General features: G+C 31.4%; 1 protein-coding gene across 1 annotated transcript; it reads right to left on the reverse strand.

Annotated features, from left to right (window-relative positions):
* Window positions 1-2,274: 2,274 nt before the first annotated feature.
* Window positions 2,275-17,373, reverse strand: LOC134690537 (thyroid hormone-induced protein B-like). The gene is made up of 6 exons (XM_063550498.1): window positions 17,180-17,373; window positions 14,570-14,670; window positions 13,346-13,475; window positions 12,423-12,601; window positions 6,105-6,186; window positions 2,275-2,660 (listed from the first exon to the last, which is right to left on the reverse strand). The coding sequence occupies exons 1-6, from the start codon at window positions 17,337-17,339 to the stop codon at window positions 2,656-2,658; spliced, it is 657 nt and encodes a 218-aa protein (XP_063406568.1). The 5' UTR covers window positions 17,340-17,373; the 3' UTR covers window positions 2,275-2,655.
* Window positions 17,374-17,635: the final 262 nt, after the last annotated feature.

A 17,635-nucleotide genomic window follows, 5' to 3' on the forward strand; every position in this document is an offset into this window, starting at 1 on the left:
TTGACAATCCAACAAGAGTGAATTTATCATTACTATTCATAGATTCATAAAAAAATCAAAAATTTAACATATCTTTCCTTGTAAAAACACTTGTGTATCTCATACATTGAAAAGATTGCGGTTTTATGTATAATAAAATTTGTCTTATTTGTTACATATATCACAAGCACTCTCTAACCTATCTATACTCCAAACACTGTATCTATCATTGTTATCTCCCCTGATTTCTTTTCAATCAGTTATTTTTATTTTTTGTTCTACTTTGAAATTTGATAAAAGACGATAACAATAAAAAAAAAAACAACGAGTAAACATGCAAAGACTCACAAAACCAAAAAACATTAACATCAACAGTTACAAATAATAAATAAGAAACAACACGAACTCCACTAAATACCGAGAGTGAAATCATGTGCTCCGGAAGGGTAAGCATTTCCTGCACCGTATACGGCACCCGTCGTGTTATTTCTTTGTTCAGTTCGGTAGTGATGAAAGGTTATTATGACTGGGGAAGAATATCGGATATGATTTTGACTCACTTTTGTCATAATGGCCAATCAGCTCATGATGGCAACTGTAAAATTTCTTGAGTGATGTTCTTAATTTGATTGATTCATAGCCCTATTTTAGCAACTTTTGAGAAAGCAGTATTCTTCGTTCAACAAAATCAACGTACTTTGAGCTAGCTCTAGAGTAACGTATCAATATATACACATATACTCCATATGTTGAACAAGGAAATATCACCATAGGTGTCGTTTACGGTGCAGGAAATGCTTACCCTTCCAGAACACCTCAAATAAACGGGAGAACATTTTGAACAGACATACTCACAAATAATAGCTAACAAAATACGCCAGCCCTGCGTTTCGTCCACATTAGATTAACCAGTTACGCTCTGATGAAAAAAGTTGCAAGTCAAAACAAGTACAAAGTCAAAAGCATTGAGAACAAAAAATTCCAAAAAGTTGTGCCCATTACGGCTAGGATTTTCTGCTTGATATAAGAACATCCTTATTATTTAGAATACTTTATACTTTTGCAGTGTAAAAAAATATTGCTTTCTTGGTAAATGTTTACTACCGTCTTAAGGATAAGACTGCATACTGACAACATTTTTATTTCGTGTATCAAATGCTTCATTTAAATTTCATCAAATGCAAACATAGTTCTGCATAAGCTGTCTGTGTTATTCAGCTTAGGTCTAAAATAATTCAGCATATTTTCAATTGAATTATCTAATTTGATGACAAACTGGTGTTAATATATGCTAAACATAATATTCAAAATCAAGTATTTATGACCACCACATTGAGCCATGATTGTGAACCACGTAAATTGTTAATTAACGAACAATAATGAATCCACAGTTTTCAGTATAATGTACTCATCATTGTGAATATCACGAGATCAAAATATAATTCATTATTTGTAATAGCTGCAATCATATAACTTAATATTATAGGTTCTTTCTGGTATGCAACTGATTATGAATGTCACATAATAATCAAAACGTACAAGTTACTGCATTTGAAATTCAGCTCAGGTCTAAAATAATTCAGCATATTCTCAATTGAATTATCTAATTTGATGACAAACTGGTGTTAATATATACTAAACATAATATTGAAAATCAAGTATGTATGACCACCACATTGTACCATGATTGTGTACCAATACAGTTTAGATAATAAAAACGTATATTAACTATTACCACAACTTTTATTAAGTGCTTATGAGTAATTACATTATGCATAACATATGCATTTTAAATACAGTAAGAACATTATCAGGATAGCTGCCTTTTAACAAGTTACTTGAAGGAAAATACATTTGATAAAAGTTCTGTAATTACTTTTTCTAGTCATGGTATTTTCATCTTGATTACCTTTAAACATTGATGGAATCGTTATCCCGTCACATACATTGTGCAATAATTAAACAGACGTAGGGACGGATATAATATAATGTGAAACCACTTTATGAGGCATGACATGAAAAACTTTAACCCATGAAACTCTGTTTTGATTAACCTATTTTGATTATTTGTCATCTGCAATCGTATAACTTAATATAATTATAGTCTCTTTTTTTATGTTCAACTGATTATAAATTTCACATGATAATACAAATGTACAAGTAACGGAATATTACCTACTGTGGATCTATTATTTTCGCGGTACTTATTTTCATCAACTGTGGAAAATTTACCATATCGTGAAGATGTAATTTGATGGTTTTGTCAGAGTTTAATACGACATTTACGAACTGATAGAAAATTTGTACTTCGTGTAAAATTTCACTAGTACCATCGAAAACCACGTAAATTGTCAATTAACGAATAATAATGAATCCACAGTTTTCAGTATAATGTACTCATCATTGTGAATATCATCACGAGATCAAAATAATTATTCATTATTTGTAATAGCTGCAATGATATGATTTAATATTATAGATTCTTTTTGGTATTCAACTAATTATGAATGTCAATGATAATCAAAACGTACAAGTTACTGCATATCATCTTTTCAGTAAATTCTTGTCATGTACAAAATTATCTACATATCACATAATCACTACACAGTACATGTACAAGTATCTGTAACACGATAATTTAAACTGTTAAGATGTCTTTTGTTCTGTTTACGTTTCCTAGTCTGAAAAAGAAAGATAGGGTTTAATAAAATTATTATAAATCGTTTATAGAGCATTTTTAAATTTAACGAACACAGTTGAAATGGTTTACAGTACACATTATTACAAAAATGTGCATACAAATTCTCGGAAACTTGTGAATCTTTAGTTGGATCATACAAGATCAATGTGTTTGGGATATCTCACTTATGCCATATGCATGTATGTATGTACGGGTAGATTCCTCTATTATTTTGAGCATCCTTAGAGAGTTGCAAGGGTACAGTGGAATCCGTATACACTCCCTTTTAGAATTATTGGAGATTTGTTACTAACGTATTAACAAGAAAAATTACAGGGACACCGGGATGTCTGTTAATAACGTTGAGGAAGCCGGTGTACATATATTCATGACTACATGATACAATCTCATACATAGCACTGATACAGAATGATATAAGAATACTCTATGTTTTAAAGATGAGGTACACGATGACAAAATAGAATATAAACCAATAAGTTGAGATAATGTGAGGCCTAATGATAAAAAATGCGAAACTTGAAGTTAAATTCAATGGTTATCTTTACATTGTTGTTCACAATCACACAGGTTTTTTTATGTATTTTAAGAACACCTGTTGAATAAAGGTGTGTTATAAAATGCTGACAACTTGTGGAAATCACATTTACAAATTATAAATAGTACGCAAAATAAACATACGGAGTCTTATCAACCCAGGTTATATATGCATACGTAGAAAGGGGGGCAACTTTTGTTTCTTAACACCGATATTTCTTATGTTGGCTGGGCTTCTAAAATGTCGTATATGACTTTCTTGGCTAAAAATACTTTTTGACACCAATGGTTTGGGCGGAAAGAAATCTTTGGTATTACTAAATAGCTTACAGTTAGACCTATCAAAATTTGTGAAATAAGACATATTACAAAATTGCCAATGTCAGTTAATGGTAAAGTTTGCTTCCAAAATGTGGTATGAAAACATGAAAATCGTTCTAGAACGGATTTGTTTACAAAATAATTGTACATTTCTTTATTTCTGTGAACAAAAATTAAGGACTTGGATAATCCAGAATTGTCAAAGTTTTTATTTGACTGGTATTTACAAAAATGTTCAAGTTTACATACGACATTTTGGAAGCATGCATTTTGCCAAAATGTTCAAAGCCTGTTTTTTTTTCTCTTAATTTACAACATTTTAGACGTAATGTTGCTTGGGTATTAAAAACTGTAAACACAGAGATGTGTCTAAATGGTGAAGCTATTTTTTTATACCATATCAAATGTTTTCGATGATACCTCAAACACAAAGCGAAGTGCTGCCTCTTTTTTACTCTTGACAGTTAAGACATCATTGTTTCAGTATATCAATTATTATTCGTTTTCCGTCTACCAGTAGCTACTTTATTCATGTTCGATAAGAAATGCAATGTACTAGTAGAACACTGTAACCCTTAATGGAGAATAAAATGTTCAGCAATGTTTAGTCATTGATTTTGTTTGAATCAATTTTAAAAACATCGATATTTTTGTATGCCTCGAACATGTCGAACTTAATATAATGATCAAACGTATAAACTACAATAAATAAGTTTTTCCTTTATCATGTTTGTAAGACCGTAGGTACATATGTCAAATATGAGAAGGTTTAATTGTCTTCGACTAATCGATGATAACGTGTTGACAGTTGAGTTGTTACAAATTTACATATTCCAGGAACCACTCTTTTCTTTTAATTACATATCGAAAGTCTACCTTATACAGATATGTTATTGGGTACAGATTTAGTTATTGCATATAACACTTAATATAATTTTGTTTATTTACTCTTCAAAATCGACACATAAACACCAACAACAACCACGAATTCATACATTTTTATGGTGATAAGAATACACTATATATAAGTATACTTACTACATGTACCAGGATTGAGTATACACTATATATAAGTATACTTACTACATGTACCAGGATTGAGTATACTCTATATATAAGTATACTTACTACATGTACCAGGATTGAGTATACACTATATATAAGTATACTTACTACATGTACAAGGATTGAGTATACACTATATATAAGTATTTGCTACATGTACCAGGATTGAGTATACACTATATATAAGTATACTTACTACATGTACCAGGATTGAGTATACACTATATATAAGTATACTTACTACATGTACCCGGATTGAGTATACACTATATATAAGTATACTTACTACATGTACCAGGATTGAGTATACACTATACATAAGTATACTTACTACATGTACCAGGATTGAGTATACACTATATATAAGTATACTTACTACATGTACCAGGATTGAGAGTAAGATGATAACTATACACTATATATAAGAATACTTACTACATGTACCAGGATTGAGAGTAAGGTGATAAGTCTACACTATATATAAGTATACTTACTACATGTACCAGGATTGAGAGTAAGGTGATAAGTCTACACTATATATAAGTATACTTACTACATGTACCAGGATTGAGTATACACTATATATAAGTATACTTACTACATGTACCAGGATTGAGAGTAAGATGATAACTATACACTATATATAAGTATACTTACTACATGTACCCGGATTGAGTATACACTATATATAAGTATACTTACTACATGTACCAGGATTGAGTATACACTATATATAAGTATACTTACTACATGTACCCGGATTGAGTATACACTATATATAAGTATACTTACTACATGTACCAGGATTGAGTATACACTATATATAAGTTTACTTACTACATGTACCAGGATTGAGTATACACTATATATAAGTATACTTACTACATGTACCAGGATTGAGTATACACTATATATAAGTATACTTACTACATGTACCAGGATTGAGTATACACTATATATAAGTATACTTACTACATGTACCAGGATTGAGTATACACTATATATAAGTATACTTACTACATGTACCAGGATTGAGAATACACTATATAAGTATACTTACTACATGTACCAGGATTGAGTATACACTATATATAAGTATACTTACTACATTTACCAGGATTGAGTATACACTATATAAGTATACTTACTACATGTACCAGGATTGAGTATACACTATATATAAGTATACTTACTACATGTACCCGGATTGAGTATACACTATATATAAGTATACTTACTACATGTACCAGGATTGAGTATACACTATATATAAGTATACTTACTACATGTACCAGGATTGAGTATACACTATATATAAGTATACTTACTACATGTACCAGGATTGAGAATACACTATATAAGTATACTTACTACATGTACCAGGATTGAGTATACACTATATATAAGTATACTTACTACATGTACCAGGATTGAGTATACACTATATAAGTATACTTACTACATGTACCAGGATTGAGTATACACTATATATAAGTATACTTACTACATGTACCAGGATTGAGAGTAAGATCATCAATAGAAATGTCACTCTCGAATGAGGAACCTCTTGTCGCTTCTATGGTGATCTGGAAAAAAATAAAACAAACATTGCTAAACAAGGATACAACTTTTATCTATATTTTTGACATAATAATCATTTTTTTCAATTGTCTTTTTCTACATGTTAGAATTCAACAGAAGATACATGCAAGATTTCTTTGAGAGAATTAGACTATTTCGCGAATAAGAATATTTACTCTTATAATAAAAAAAATAAATTTGCAAACTACATTTCACATCAAATAATAACAATTCGTTAAATTATTGTCACTATCGCTTTCATGCCTTCTGGTAATCTTCAGGCGACGTTTTAACAATGTTCTTTACGACACTGCCGTTTGTAACGTTAATTACGTTACAATAACAGTAAGGGGAGATAAATCAAACGTGTTTACGTAGATCCGTTTAATTTTGGCTGAAAATGTTATATATACGCTTTTATAATTTCAGATTGATGTTTATAAATGCATTTGATTAAATAAAAAGAATTACTAAAATCAATTTCCTATGTCATTATCTCTAATTCAATTTCCGATTAGATCGGAAATGGAACTTAATACAAAAATTAACATCAACATGTAAATATCCTGTAAATAACACGAGAATAATGATTATAAGTATTAGAAAGAAGTAAAATCACAAAAATACTGAACTCAGAGGAAAATCAATTTGGAAAGTCCATAATCACATGGCAAAATCAAAAAACAAAACGCATCAAAAACGAATGGACAAGAACTGTCATATTCCTGACTTGGTACAGGCATTTTCAAATGTAGAAAATGGTGGATTAAACCTGGTTCTATAACGCTAACCCTCTCACTTTAATAACAGTCTCATCAAATTCCGTTACATTTACATGATGCGTTAAATAAACAGTCACAATCAATAAAATAGTCAAAATATGGGAACATCAGTCATCATCGTATAACAATTTAACAGGACACAACAACATCTACTATCTACGAACACATGGATTGATTTGAGTGTCTGACGTCAGAAAAATTATATACGTCACATAAATTTGTCGTTCAATGTGCATACAATAGTTATCCAAAGTACCTGGATTATAAACAATTTTAAATTTTACATAGGCAATGAGCGCAGACAGGGTTAAAAAATCAAAAGTATGTAAGAATAAATTACAGAAATCAAACTAGTCCAAAAGTTATACATAGAATTTATGAGAATCCAAAACTTTTAAAAGGAACAATTTAACAGGACACAAAAACCTATCCACGAACACATGGATCTACTTGAGTGTCCGACGTCAGAAAAATTATAAACGTCACATAAATTTGTCGTTCAATGTGCATACAAACAATTTTAAAATTTACATAGGCAATGTACGCATACAGGGTTAAAAAATCAAAAGTATGTAAGAATAAATTACAGAAATAGACCGAGATTCAAACTAGTCCAAAAATTATACATAGAATATATGAGAATCCAAAACTTTTTAAAGGGAACAATTTAACAGGACACAATAACATCTACTGTCTAAGAACACATGGATTGATTTGAGTGTCTGACGTTAGAAAAAAGATATACGTCACATAAATTTGATGTTCAATGTGCATACAAACAATTTAAAAAATTTTTTTTCCCATAGGCAATGTACGCATACAGAGTTAAAAATCAAAAGTATGTAAGAATAAATTACAGAAATAGACCGAGATTCAAACTAGTTCAAAAGTTATACATAGAATTTATGAGAATCCAAAAATTGTCAATTCCACTACGCCATTGATTGATTTTGACGTTTGTGGTTCAACGTATAAAGTAATTCATAATAGAAATATATCATAACGACATATTATAGACAAATATCATACTGACGGGATCTTTTAAAGTACAGAGTCACATTATAAGCACAAAAGAAATACAAAGAGTCACATATACAAAACAAATCACCAAAAAATGAAAGCCAATACAAACACATTGACGAGATGTATAAGTACCGAGCCACGTCAAACGGATATCACATAAAACCATTCAACAGTAAAAGTAATCTTAATAATACTGTGGATTCATTTATTTTCGTGGGTATCAATTTTCGTGGACTGCTGAAAACTTGCATATTCGTGGATATTTAATTTCGTGGTTTGCCAAATTTCTGTGTACAAAGCCTATTGAAAATATGATATTCGTTGAACATTTGAATTCGTGGTTCCCTTGCACCCACGAAAACCACGAAAATTGGTATCCAACGAATAATAATGAATCCACAGTAGAACAAAAACAAATAAAAGAACAATAAAACATGTTGTTAAGATGATACACAACATCAGATGTGCATGTAAATATAAAGGACAGAAAGAATACTATAAAGACTGGTGCTACATGTGGAGCAGAATCTGTTTACCCTTCCGGACCACCTGAGAGCACCCCTAGTTTTTTTTTTTATGAGGCTCGTGTTGTTTATTCTTTAGTTTTCTATGTTGTGTCATATGTACTATAGTTTGTCTGTTTATAGCCATGAAGTTTTCAATAGAAATAGGAAGATGTGGTGTGAGTGCCAATGAGACAACTCTCCATCCAAGTAACAATTTAAAAAGTAAACCATTATAGGTTAAAGTTCGGCCTTCAACACGAAGCCTTGGTTCACACCGAACAACAAGCTATAAAGGGCCTCAAAATTACTAGTGTAAAACCATTCAAACGGGAAAACCAACGGTCTAATCTATATAAACAAAACGAGAAACTAGAAACACGTATATATAACATAAACAAACGACAAATACTGTGCATCAGATTCCTGACTTAGGACAGGTGCAAACATTTGCAGCGGGATTAAACGTTTTAATGGATCCAAACCTTCACCCTTTTTCTGAAACAATAGCATAACATCACAACATAGAAAAACACACGATAAAATATCAATTGGCAGACTTAACTCAATCAAAAAACGTATGATTACACAATGAACGAATAAATTTGATCTGCGATATCTGAATACAAATGCATAGTTAATTAAATATTAGAGACAAACATTCATGACCAACAAGCTTTGTTTTAGATTTATGAGTTTGACTGCCCCTTTGGTATCTTTCGTCCCTCTTTTAAGACATAAAATCTAAAGAGTAATTAGTAAGCACAAAAGACTAGTTCTACAATGTATATTGTATATATATAATAATAGGTAATTATGACACTAGCAAACGCATGTGAAATATTTAACGGAACCACAAACATTGTGTTGTAACCTATAGTGGTGGTCTTCTACTGTAGTTTCACTCTTTGATCGGGTTGTTGTCTCTGTGACATGTTTGACACATTTCCCGTTTCCATTTTTTTAATTATAAAGAACAATTGTATCTTTTATTCTTTCTGTTTGTTGTACATTCTTTTTTAATAGTGAGATTCAAAATAATTAGCACAAGTTAATAGATTAATAACATCATTATTACATCTAGTAAACAAAGCCGTGTTCTAATAAGCACAACATATGTTTGACACATGCACATAAATTTACTATATATTTTCTCAATATTTTCATGTTCTGATGAAATACAATCATTTATCAGACAACATAAATTTACCCTGCTTTTAGTTTTCAAAATGAATATATAATATACAGATTCAACGGGGAAACCGAAAAGCCAACATTTTTATGGTAAATTCGAACGCTTAACCCAACAAAAATACTGTATTTGTTCTTTTAGAATCGAATTAATTCCTTCATAAAGTTTTTTGCAAAATATCGAGAAATATACAGCCTACCCATAAATGAGCATAGAGCATGACACGAAGGACTTATTTATGTGGTGTGCTAGCGAAACATATCAACACACAGTTTCACTTTTTTCCCCATTTTCATAAAGAAAATTGTAAACTTTATTTTCATATAAATAAGATATTTATTTTAACATTGTTTTGTATGCGCCTTTTAGAGATTGACAATGAGGGTCGGTTGAAAATAAAACTTTACGACAAGAAGATAATTTCAAACTTTTAATTTTTAAGTAGCAACATTCCAGCAGCGCCTGCATACGGAGTATACTCGTATATCTTACAATTGAAACAATATTCCCGTTCTAGGATTTCCTTGATAGAGAATTGCTGCTCACAAGACAGCTATTGAACCAATAGTTCAAAATGGAAAAGTTGAAATGATCCTTCCGTAAATTTTACGAACGCCATCACGAGTTGGTTGACCGTTATGGAATAACCGTTTCACAGATGCTATCGAATGATCCTTACGTTCTAACTACAATCCCCTTTCATTTTCATGAATGTGACCTACCGAATTATACCATTTATCGGGTTTGTAATAACACGAGAAACACGACGGGTGCTACATGTGGAGCATGATCTACTTACCCTTCCGGGGCATCTGACCCCACCCCCAGTTCTTGGTGGAGTTCGTGTTGCTCAGTCTGTAGTTTTCTACGTTGTTTCTTTTGTACTATTTTTTGTCTATTTGTTTAATTTTTAGTCATGGCGTTATCAGTTTATTCTCGATTTTTGAGTTTGACTGTTCCTCTGGTATCTTTCGACCTTTTTAATTGATTTATTTGACTAATGTCAAAATAGTATTGTGATACTTATTCCTAATAGTATCAGTAGTACTGCGTTTTGGCTATTTCATGAAAAAAAACTCAGAAAATTGCAAAGATTTAAATGAAATGGGCCCTATTTAAGATATGACTAAACATTGAATATATCTTTTTTTCAATTGTGGAGCACATGGGATAACTCGCGAAGCCGGTTGACAAAAAGTTTGCAACACATGTGCTACGTTATTGTGAATGTACAGGAAATAGTTATCAAAGGTGCTAGGATTATGATTTAGTAATCCAGACGCGCGTTTCGTCTACATAGGACTCATCAGTGACGCTCATATCAAAATATTTACAAAGCCAAACAACTAATAAGTTGAGGAGCATTGAGGATCCAAAATTCCAAAAGGTTGTGCCTAATACGGCTAAGGTAAACTATGCCTGGGATCCTTAGTTTTTCGAAAAATTTAAGGTTTTTTGTTAACAGGAAATTTATAAAAATGACCACATTATTGATGTTCATGTCAACACCGAAATGTTGTCTACTGGGCTGGTGATACTTTCGGGGACGAAATGTCCACCAGCAGTGGCATCGACCAGACGCGCGTTTCGTCTACATAAGACTCATCAGTGACGCTCATATCAAAATACTTATAAAGCCAAACAAGCAAAAGTTGAAGAGCATTGAGGATTCAAAATTCCAAAAAGTTGTGCCTAATTCGGCTAAGGTAATCTATGCTAGGGATAAGAAAATCCTAAGTGTTTCGAAAAATTTAAAGTTTTGTAAACAGGAAATTTTCAAAAATTACCACATTGTTGGTATTCATGTCAACACTGAAATGGTGACTACTGGGCTGGTGATACTCTCGGGGACGAAACGTCCACCAGCAGTGGCATCCATACAGTGGTTTAAATAGTTATCAAAGGTAACAGGATTATAATTTAGTACGCCAGACGCGCGCTTCGTCTACATAAGACTCATCAGTGTCGCTCATATCAAAATACTTATAAAGTCAAACAAGTACAAATTTGAGGAGCATTGAGGATCCAAAATTCAAAGAGTTGTGCCTATTTCGGCTTAGGTAATCTATGCCTGGGATGAGTAAATCCTGAGTGTTTCGAAAAATTAAAGTTTTTGTAAACAGGAAATTTATAAAAATTACCACATTATTGGTATTGATGTCAACACTGAAATGGTGAATACTGGGCTGGTGATACTCTCGGGGACGAAACGTCCACCAGCAGTGGCATCGACTCAGTGGTGTAAATAGTTATCAAAGGTAACATGATTATAATTTAGTACACCAGACGCGCGTTTCGTCTACATAAGACTCCTCAGTGACGCTCATATCAAAAAACTTATAAGGCCAAACAAGTACAAAGTTGAAGAGCATTGAGGATCCAAGTTTCAAAAGTTGTGCCAAATTCGGCTAAGGTAATCTATGCCTGGTTTTGTAAACAGGAAATTTATAAAAATGACCACATTATTGATATGCATGTCAACACCGAAATGGTGACTACTGGGCTGGTGATACACTCGTGGACGAAACGTCCGCCAGCAGTGGCAAACAGTGATTCCTTAAACTTGTAATCTAATTTTCATTTTCTCGGAGTAAATATTGAAAAAATATGTTGATGACCTCACGAATACATGACGAAATTCTGACTATGAGCTGATGACAAGAAATTTTAACTTTCAGTCATCAGAAAACGTTTTACATCCCGAATTAAATTACCCACTAATATAATAACAGAACACTTACAAGAGGATAACTAAATTGTGGTATGTCTACATTAGCAGTCTTCCACTGAGTATCGTCGGGTTGAACTCCAATTTTCTCCCAGATACTCGTCAAAGTAGATGATTTGTCCCCAGCAAATACTTTTAATGATCCAGGTTTTCCCATCATATGATACTGGAATGACAGACAGTAATTAGTTCCTGAAACGATAAAACGGATTTAAACTGTAAAGATAACAAGAAGTTCATCGTAAGTACGCAATTGTGGTAATAAACACATACATTTGTTCTAAACGGACTCATAAAAGAATATTAGCAAGGGTTTTTCATGTGCATGCAGAGAGCATGACACTATATCTACATAAGGCATCAAAGTTAACATTCCTATTCATCACACCCTCCCAACCTTATCAAGGGTTTTACTGTCGATCGGAATAAAACATTTGCAGTCGATATCTCTTGGTCCAAATCAGGCTTGGAAGTATCATATTAGAGTGTGAGCAAAGTGTTGGAACAGTATCGAATGTAGTGTTGTAAACATAGTTGATAAGTCAGAACGTTGACTGAAAGTTAGTACATGTAAGTATAAAAAATTAACTGAATGGGTGAAAATCACTAAATAAATTATGTGTCCGGTCTTTTAAAACTTTTATAAAAGTTATTTAAGAAATTCTTTGTCCATGTAAATCTTCACGAGTTTCGTTTGATCTTAAACTAATAACATTTGAGTTTGTAAACTTTGCAAATACCACGAAATTAAATACACATGTAAATAAAAGTATTCATAAATCCGATAAATAAAGGCAACAGTAGTATACCGCTGTTCAAAACTCATAAATCCATGGACAAAAAACAAAATCGGGGTAAAATTGGTACCCACGAAAATAAACCAATCCTTAGTGTAGAAAACCGTTAGTGTTTTTTTAATTCTTAAAGTGCTACTACCCATTAAGCTAGCAGATTCACTCGTAAGTATAGCCTTAGCGCCTACTGCAACACTTGTCGCCTCTATGTATATGTAGTAGCTTCCTTCAGCTGCACTTGTGGGCCCAGTACCTGAAGACAGGGTACTACCCTAAAACATTAATGTAATGTTTAACTCTAAGCATGCTTAATTTGTGTAAACTAAAGTTTGTACATCATCAACATACATTATTTAAGGCTCTTTCTTATTTTCAAATTGAGAAAATCTTTTAGGTGGCATGTAATGTTTAATAAAAAGAATATACAGGTCATTATTTAAAAAAAAATACCGGGTTACAATCTTAAACCGGGGAAACACTTAAGTTATATGACACTGAACTGCAACAAAACATAAGCCAATATAAACAAAAAACTAACAATTGAGAACAACTGTTATATTCCCAACTTGGCACTGGGCATTTAATGAACCTGTTTCTATAGCTAGCCAAGCTAAACGCTTATATTGCAATGTTATAAGATACCGTAAAATGACAACTTCACGTTACATGAATACCGTTCAAATAAACGCAAGTAAATAAAGAAAGATAAATTTATATAATGGTATCAACAACATGTAAATCAAAGAATAACAACGGTTACCTCCCATGGATTAACAACAGCATACAAAATAAAAACATTGTGCGCGTCACACTAATGTTTCAATGCCATAAATAGTGACGTAAGTTTTTTTACGTTGATATTATTACAGGTAAATTTCTCAAAAATGATATAGATTTGATAAAATCGTACTGGCTTATGCAATCGGAATACAGTTTTTAATGTTGTTATTGTATCAATTTTCTAACATAGACAAGATTATCAAAATGAAGTATTGTTTGTAATGATAAAGATTGTTGTATTTCTTAACCATGACGATATTAGTTTTAAATGAAAACTGGCATTTTGAGTAAGTGCTGAGAAAATATAAAAAAAGAAGATGTGATATGATTGCCAATGAGACAACTATCCGCAAAAGACCAAAATGACACATACATTAACAACTATAGGTCACCGTACGGCCTTCAACAATGAGCAAAGCCCATAGTTTTATAATAAATAATTAGTTAAAAAATTACCCAGATTTCACAAAAAGCTTTTCCGACAGACCATAAGTCATTAATCCTTAACGAATTATAACATTTTAAACATAACGAGTCATAAGTCGTACTAATTGAAGTGAAGCTAATACTAAGTTTGTTTACTTACAGTAATACGTTCCCAATCAATATCATCCTGAATTGAGTTCTCAAACATACATCGTGCATCCGTCTCAAATCCACAATTATAACATGAAAAGTCTGTACACTCTGTTAAAATATGGAACAGATTTGGTTTAATAGGCTAAAAAGTATGAATTAAGTTAGAGTCAACAGTACTTTAACTAAGGCGCCAACTGTGTACCGATGTTTAAATACGGCGACAGTTGTTTAACGATGTTCAAATACGACGACAATTGTTTAACAATGTTCAAATACGGCGACATTAATGTCTGGTTAGTCCAATCTCGTAAATCGATTGAAAAAATCAAGATAAAAAAACAATTGTTGATGCTATCGAATATACTCCAAAAGAAGAAAAAAAAAGAAGATCGAATATGCTGACACCATAAAATACTCTTTTGAAATACCTATTTTAACATTGTAAACACATGTCACCTTTTAAAAACATACATGTATGTTGACTACTGTTGACTTTTAGGACATACCTCGGTGTTGTGTAAGTGTAAACTAAACACAGTTACGTTCCCATTGATAAAACGTAATGTTTAAAATGTACATGGAGTTTGAATCATGTTTTGTCTACATGCAATCAATACGTCAATGTAGGCATTGTGTATGTTAAAGGTACACGAATCAAGTTGTTGAGAACATAAATTTAACCATATATATATATTTAAAGAAGAAGATGTTTTTAAATAACAATGATATTTATAACAAATATTCATATAGTTTTTTACCGAATTATTTGTCAAAACTCAATATATTGCTTTGTAAAAAATAGACTAAGGTAGCTGGATAATCCCTTTATCACGACTCAAAGCATCATCATTGCTACACAATTGATTCGTTTAAAAATGTCTTTCCAAATCGACAGAGAGAACAAAGAAACAGACTCGTAAATAAGCCTAACGAACCATATCCAGCGGCAATTCAACAGTATTTGCAGAGTGAACCCCATTTAAAAAGACTTATCAATATTAAAACTCAGTGGCATTGAAAGAACAAGAAAACAAAAAAACTTTTTCTCATGTTGCTAGATTTGCAATCACCATGTTTGTACCAAAAGGATGAATTAATCGACTTTCAGACAAGTGGGAGGTTTAGCTAGCTATAAAACAAGATATTGCCATTTAATTAGAGCGTTTTCGTTTTGAGTTTTCTCGGATTTTTCTTGTGTTTTTTTTTTTACTTTTTGTGTTCGCTATTGGGTTTATATTTATATAATAAAGAAACATTTTTTTATGCAATAACTTGTGAATCTTTTACAAATTCGTATAATATATGGAAACTGGTAAGAATATGTTACAAAGAATGAAATAGACGACAATTAAACATTATAAAATTAGATAGAAACTGGTGAATAAACTATGACGCATCATTTTCGATTTTTATCGTTAAATTGATAAATTGAAAAAACTACTCTACATACTTTGATTTTTACTTATTATTTATTTAAAGCAGAAATGACAATTTAAGTATTATACAAGCATTTAAAGTTGCGTTTTTTCTCTTCTCAAAGTTTATAAAATATTTTGTATAAGGACATACACAAAGTCCCATAATTTACACCAATGGCGTTTTCAATTATTTTAACAATGTATAGAAATAAAAGCAAAAACATTTAATATTTTTCTATTGTTATTTCTATCCAGATAAACGGCCAAATTTAATTACTGAACAATTTAAGTTGTCAACAATGTGCGTTGTTTATTTGTAGTTACAATGTACTGTAAGGACAAACACACATTTAAATTACTTTAATTCAGACTTATAATGATTTCAATTATCTTAACCATGTTAAAAAATGAATCAATAATGATTCGTTTAAGTTATATAGACATAAGAAAATTTGAGTTATTTTCTATTGACATGATTTTATTCTATTCCAGATGAACGACCAATTAAATTACTTAACAATTAAAAAAAAAATACGCAACCATTTGCCAATGTTGCAAAATTGTCATAATTATACATTTTTGTACAATATCTATTTAAACAATTTTAGATAATCATCGTTTCGAGTGTCCAATTGCTGTTGTTTTAAACCCAGTGGATTTGGGATTTCCTTTAATTTGTTATCATCACACTTTTCGTTAATCAGATAAACAAAAATGATTGGAATTATATACTCCTCTGAGTATAATTGCCAGATCTCGTGTATATGACTTCACGGGGTTTAATAAAAAGATCAAAATAAAAAAGTAGCCAAATGTTGTTGAAGGATTATTTTGACAATTATGTAACACAATAGTCATAGCAAAATCAAGATAGCTTGTTAAAAAAGTGTGTTATACTGCAAAAACTAAATAAATTACAACATTATTTAGAATAAAAGAAGTTCGGCCTTCAGTAATGACAAATCCATGACTTATAGTCGGTTATAAAAGTCCCCGACATGTAAAATTTGAAACCATTTAATTGAAAATATTATGAGCCGACATATTAAATAAGATAATGAAAAACAAATAAGACAGACACGAACCAACGAAAACCAATAAACTACATGGTCATGAATCATGGTTGAACATACATTATTTGAATCATTCTTGAAAACTAAAATGCAATCATCACAAAACATAAATGTATGAAAATTTACCTGGTTGGTATATCTTATAGTTTTCATTTGTAACAAGTGTCATACTGCTCTCGGACTTTGAATAAATCAAGCAAGTTTTGTCAGCAACATTATAGCTGTAAAACGTACACGTTTTAAACGTTTTGCACATAACAGCACAATACACTGCTGAAGGTGACATTAGGCTTATTACCCACGTCGGAAACGTTTTTTGGTCAAATTTCAACATAAACTTCTTACTGTTTGCTCCTGCCGACACCCAACCTATGAAGAACATAATCCATGAAAGCGAGGCCAGAAGATTCATTGCTAACACAAACACCGAAAGTTTGATGTCCTTTGTCAAAAAAGCGAATTGCGTTTCCTAAGTATTGAAGTATGCACGTCTTATATTACTATACAAATGAATTTAGTAAAACTTCAATCGTTACGTTCAATAATAAAATACAATGCACGTTTTCTATTTGAGAAGAAATC

Source organism: Mytilus trossulus, chromosome 11 (assembly GCF_036588685.1).
Source record: "Mytilus trossulus isolate FHL-02 chromosome 11, PNRI_Mtr1.1.1.hap1, whole genome shotgun sequence".
NCBI lineage: Eukaryota > Metazoa > Mollusca > Bivalvia > Mytilida > Mytilidae > Mytilus > Mytilus trossulus.

Coding starts and splice junctions, on each gene's coding strand:
- LOC134690537 (XM_063550498.1), bottom strand. CDS start 17,339: ATGTCACCTTCAGCAGTGTATTGTGCTGTTATGTGCAAAACGTTTAAA. Junction 13,476..14,569: donor TTGATTGGGAACGTATTACT/GTAAGTAAACAA, acceptor TTAATGTTTTAG/GGTAGTACCCTGTCTTCAGG. Junction 12,602..13,345: donor TGAATCTGCTAGCTTAATGG/GTAGTAGCACTT, acceptor TTATCGTTTCAG/GAACTAATTACTGTCTGTCA.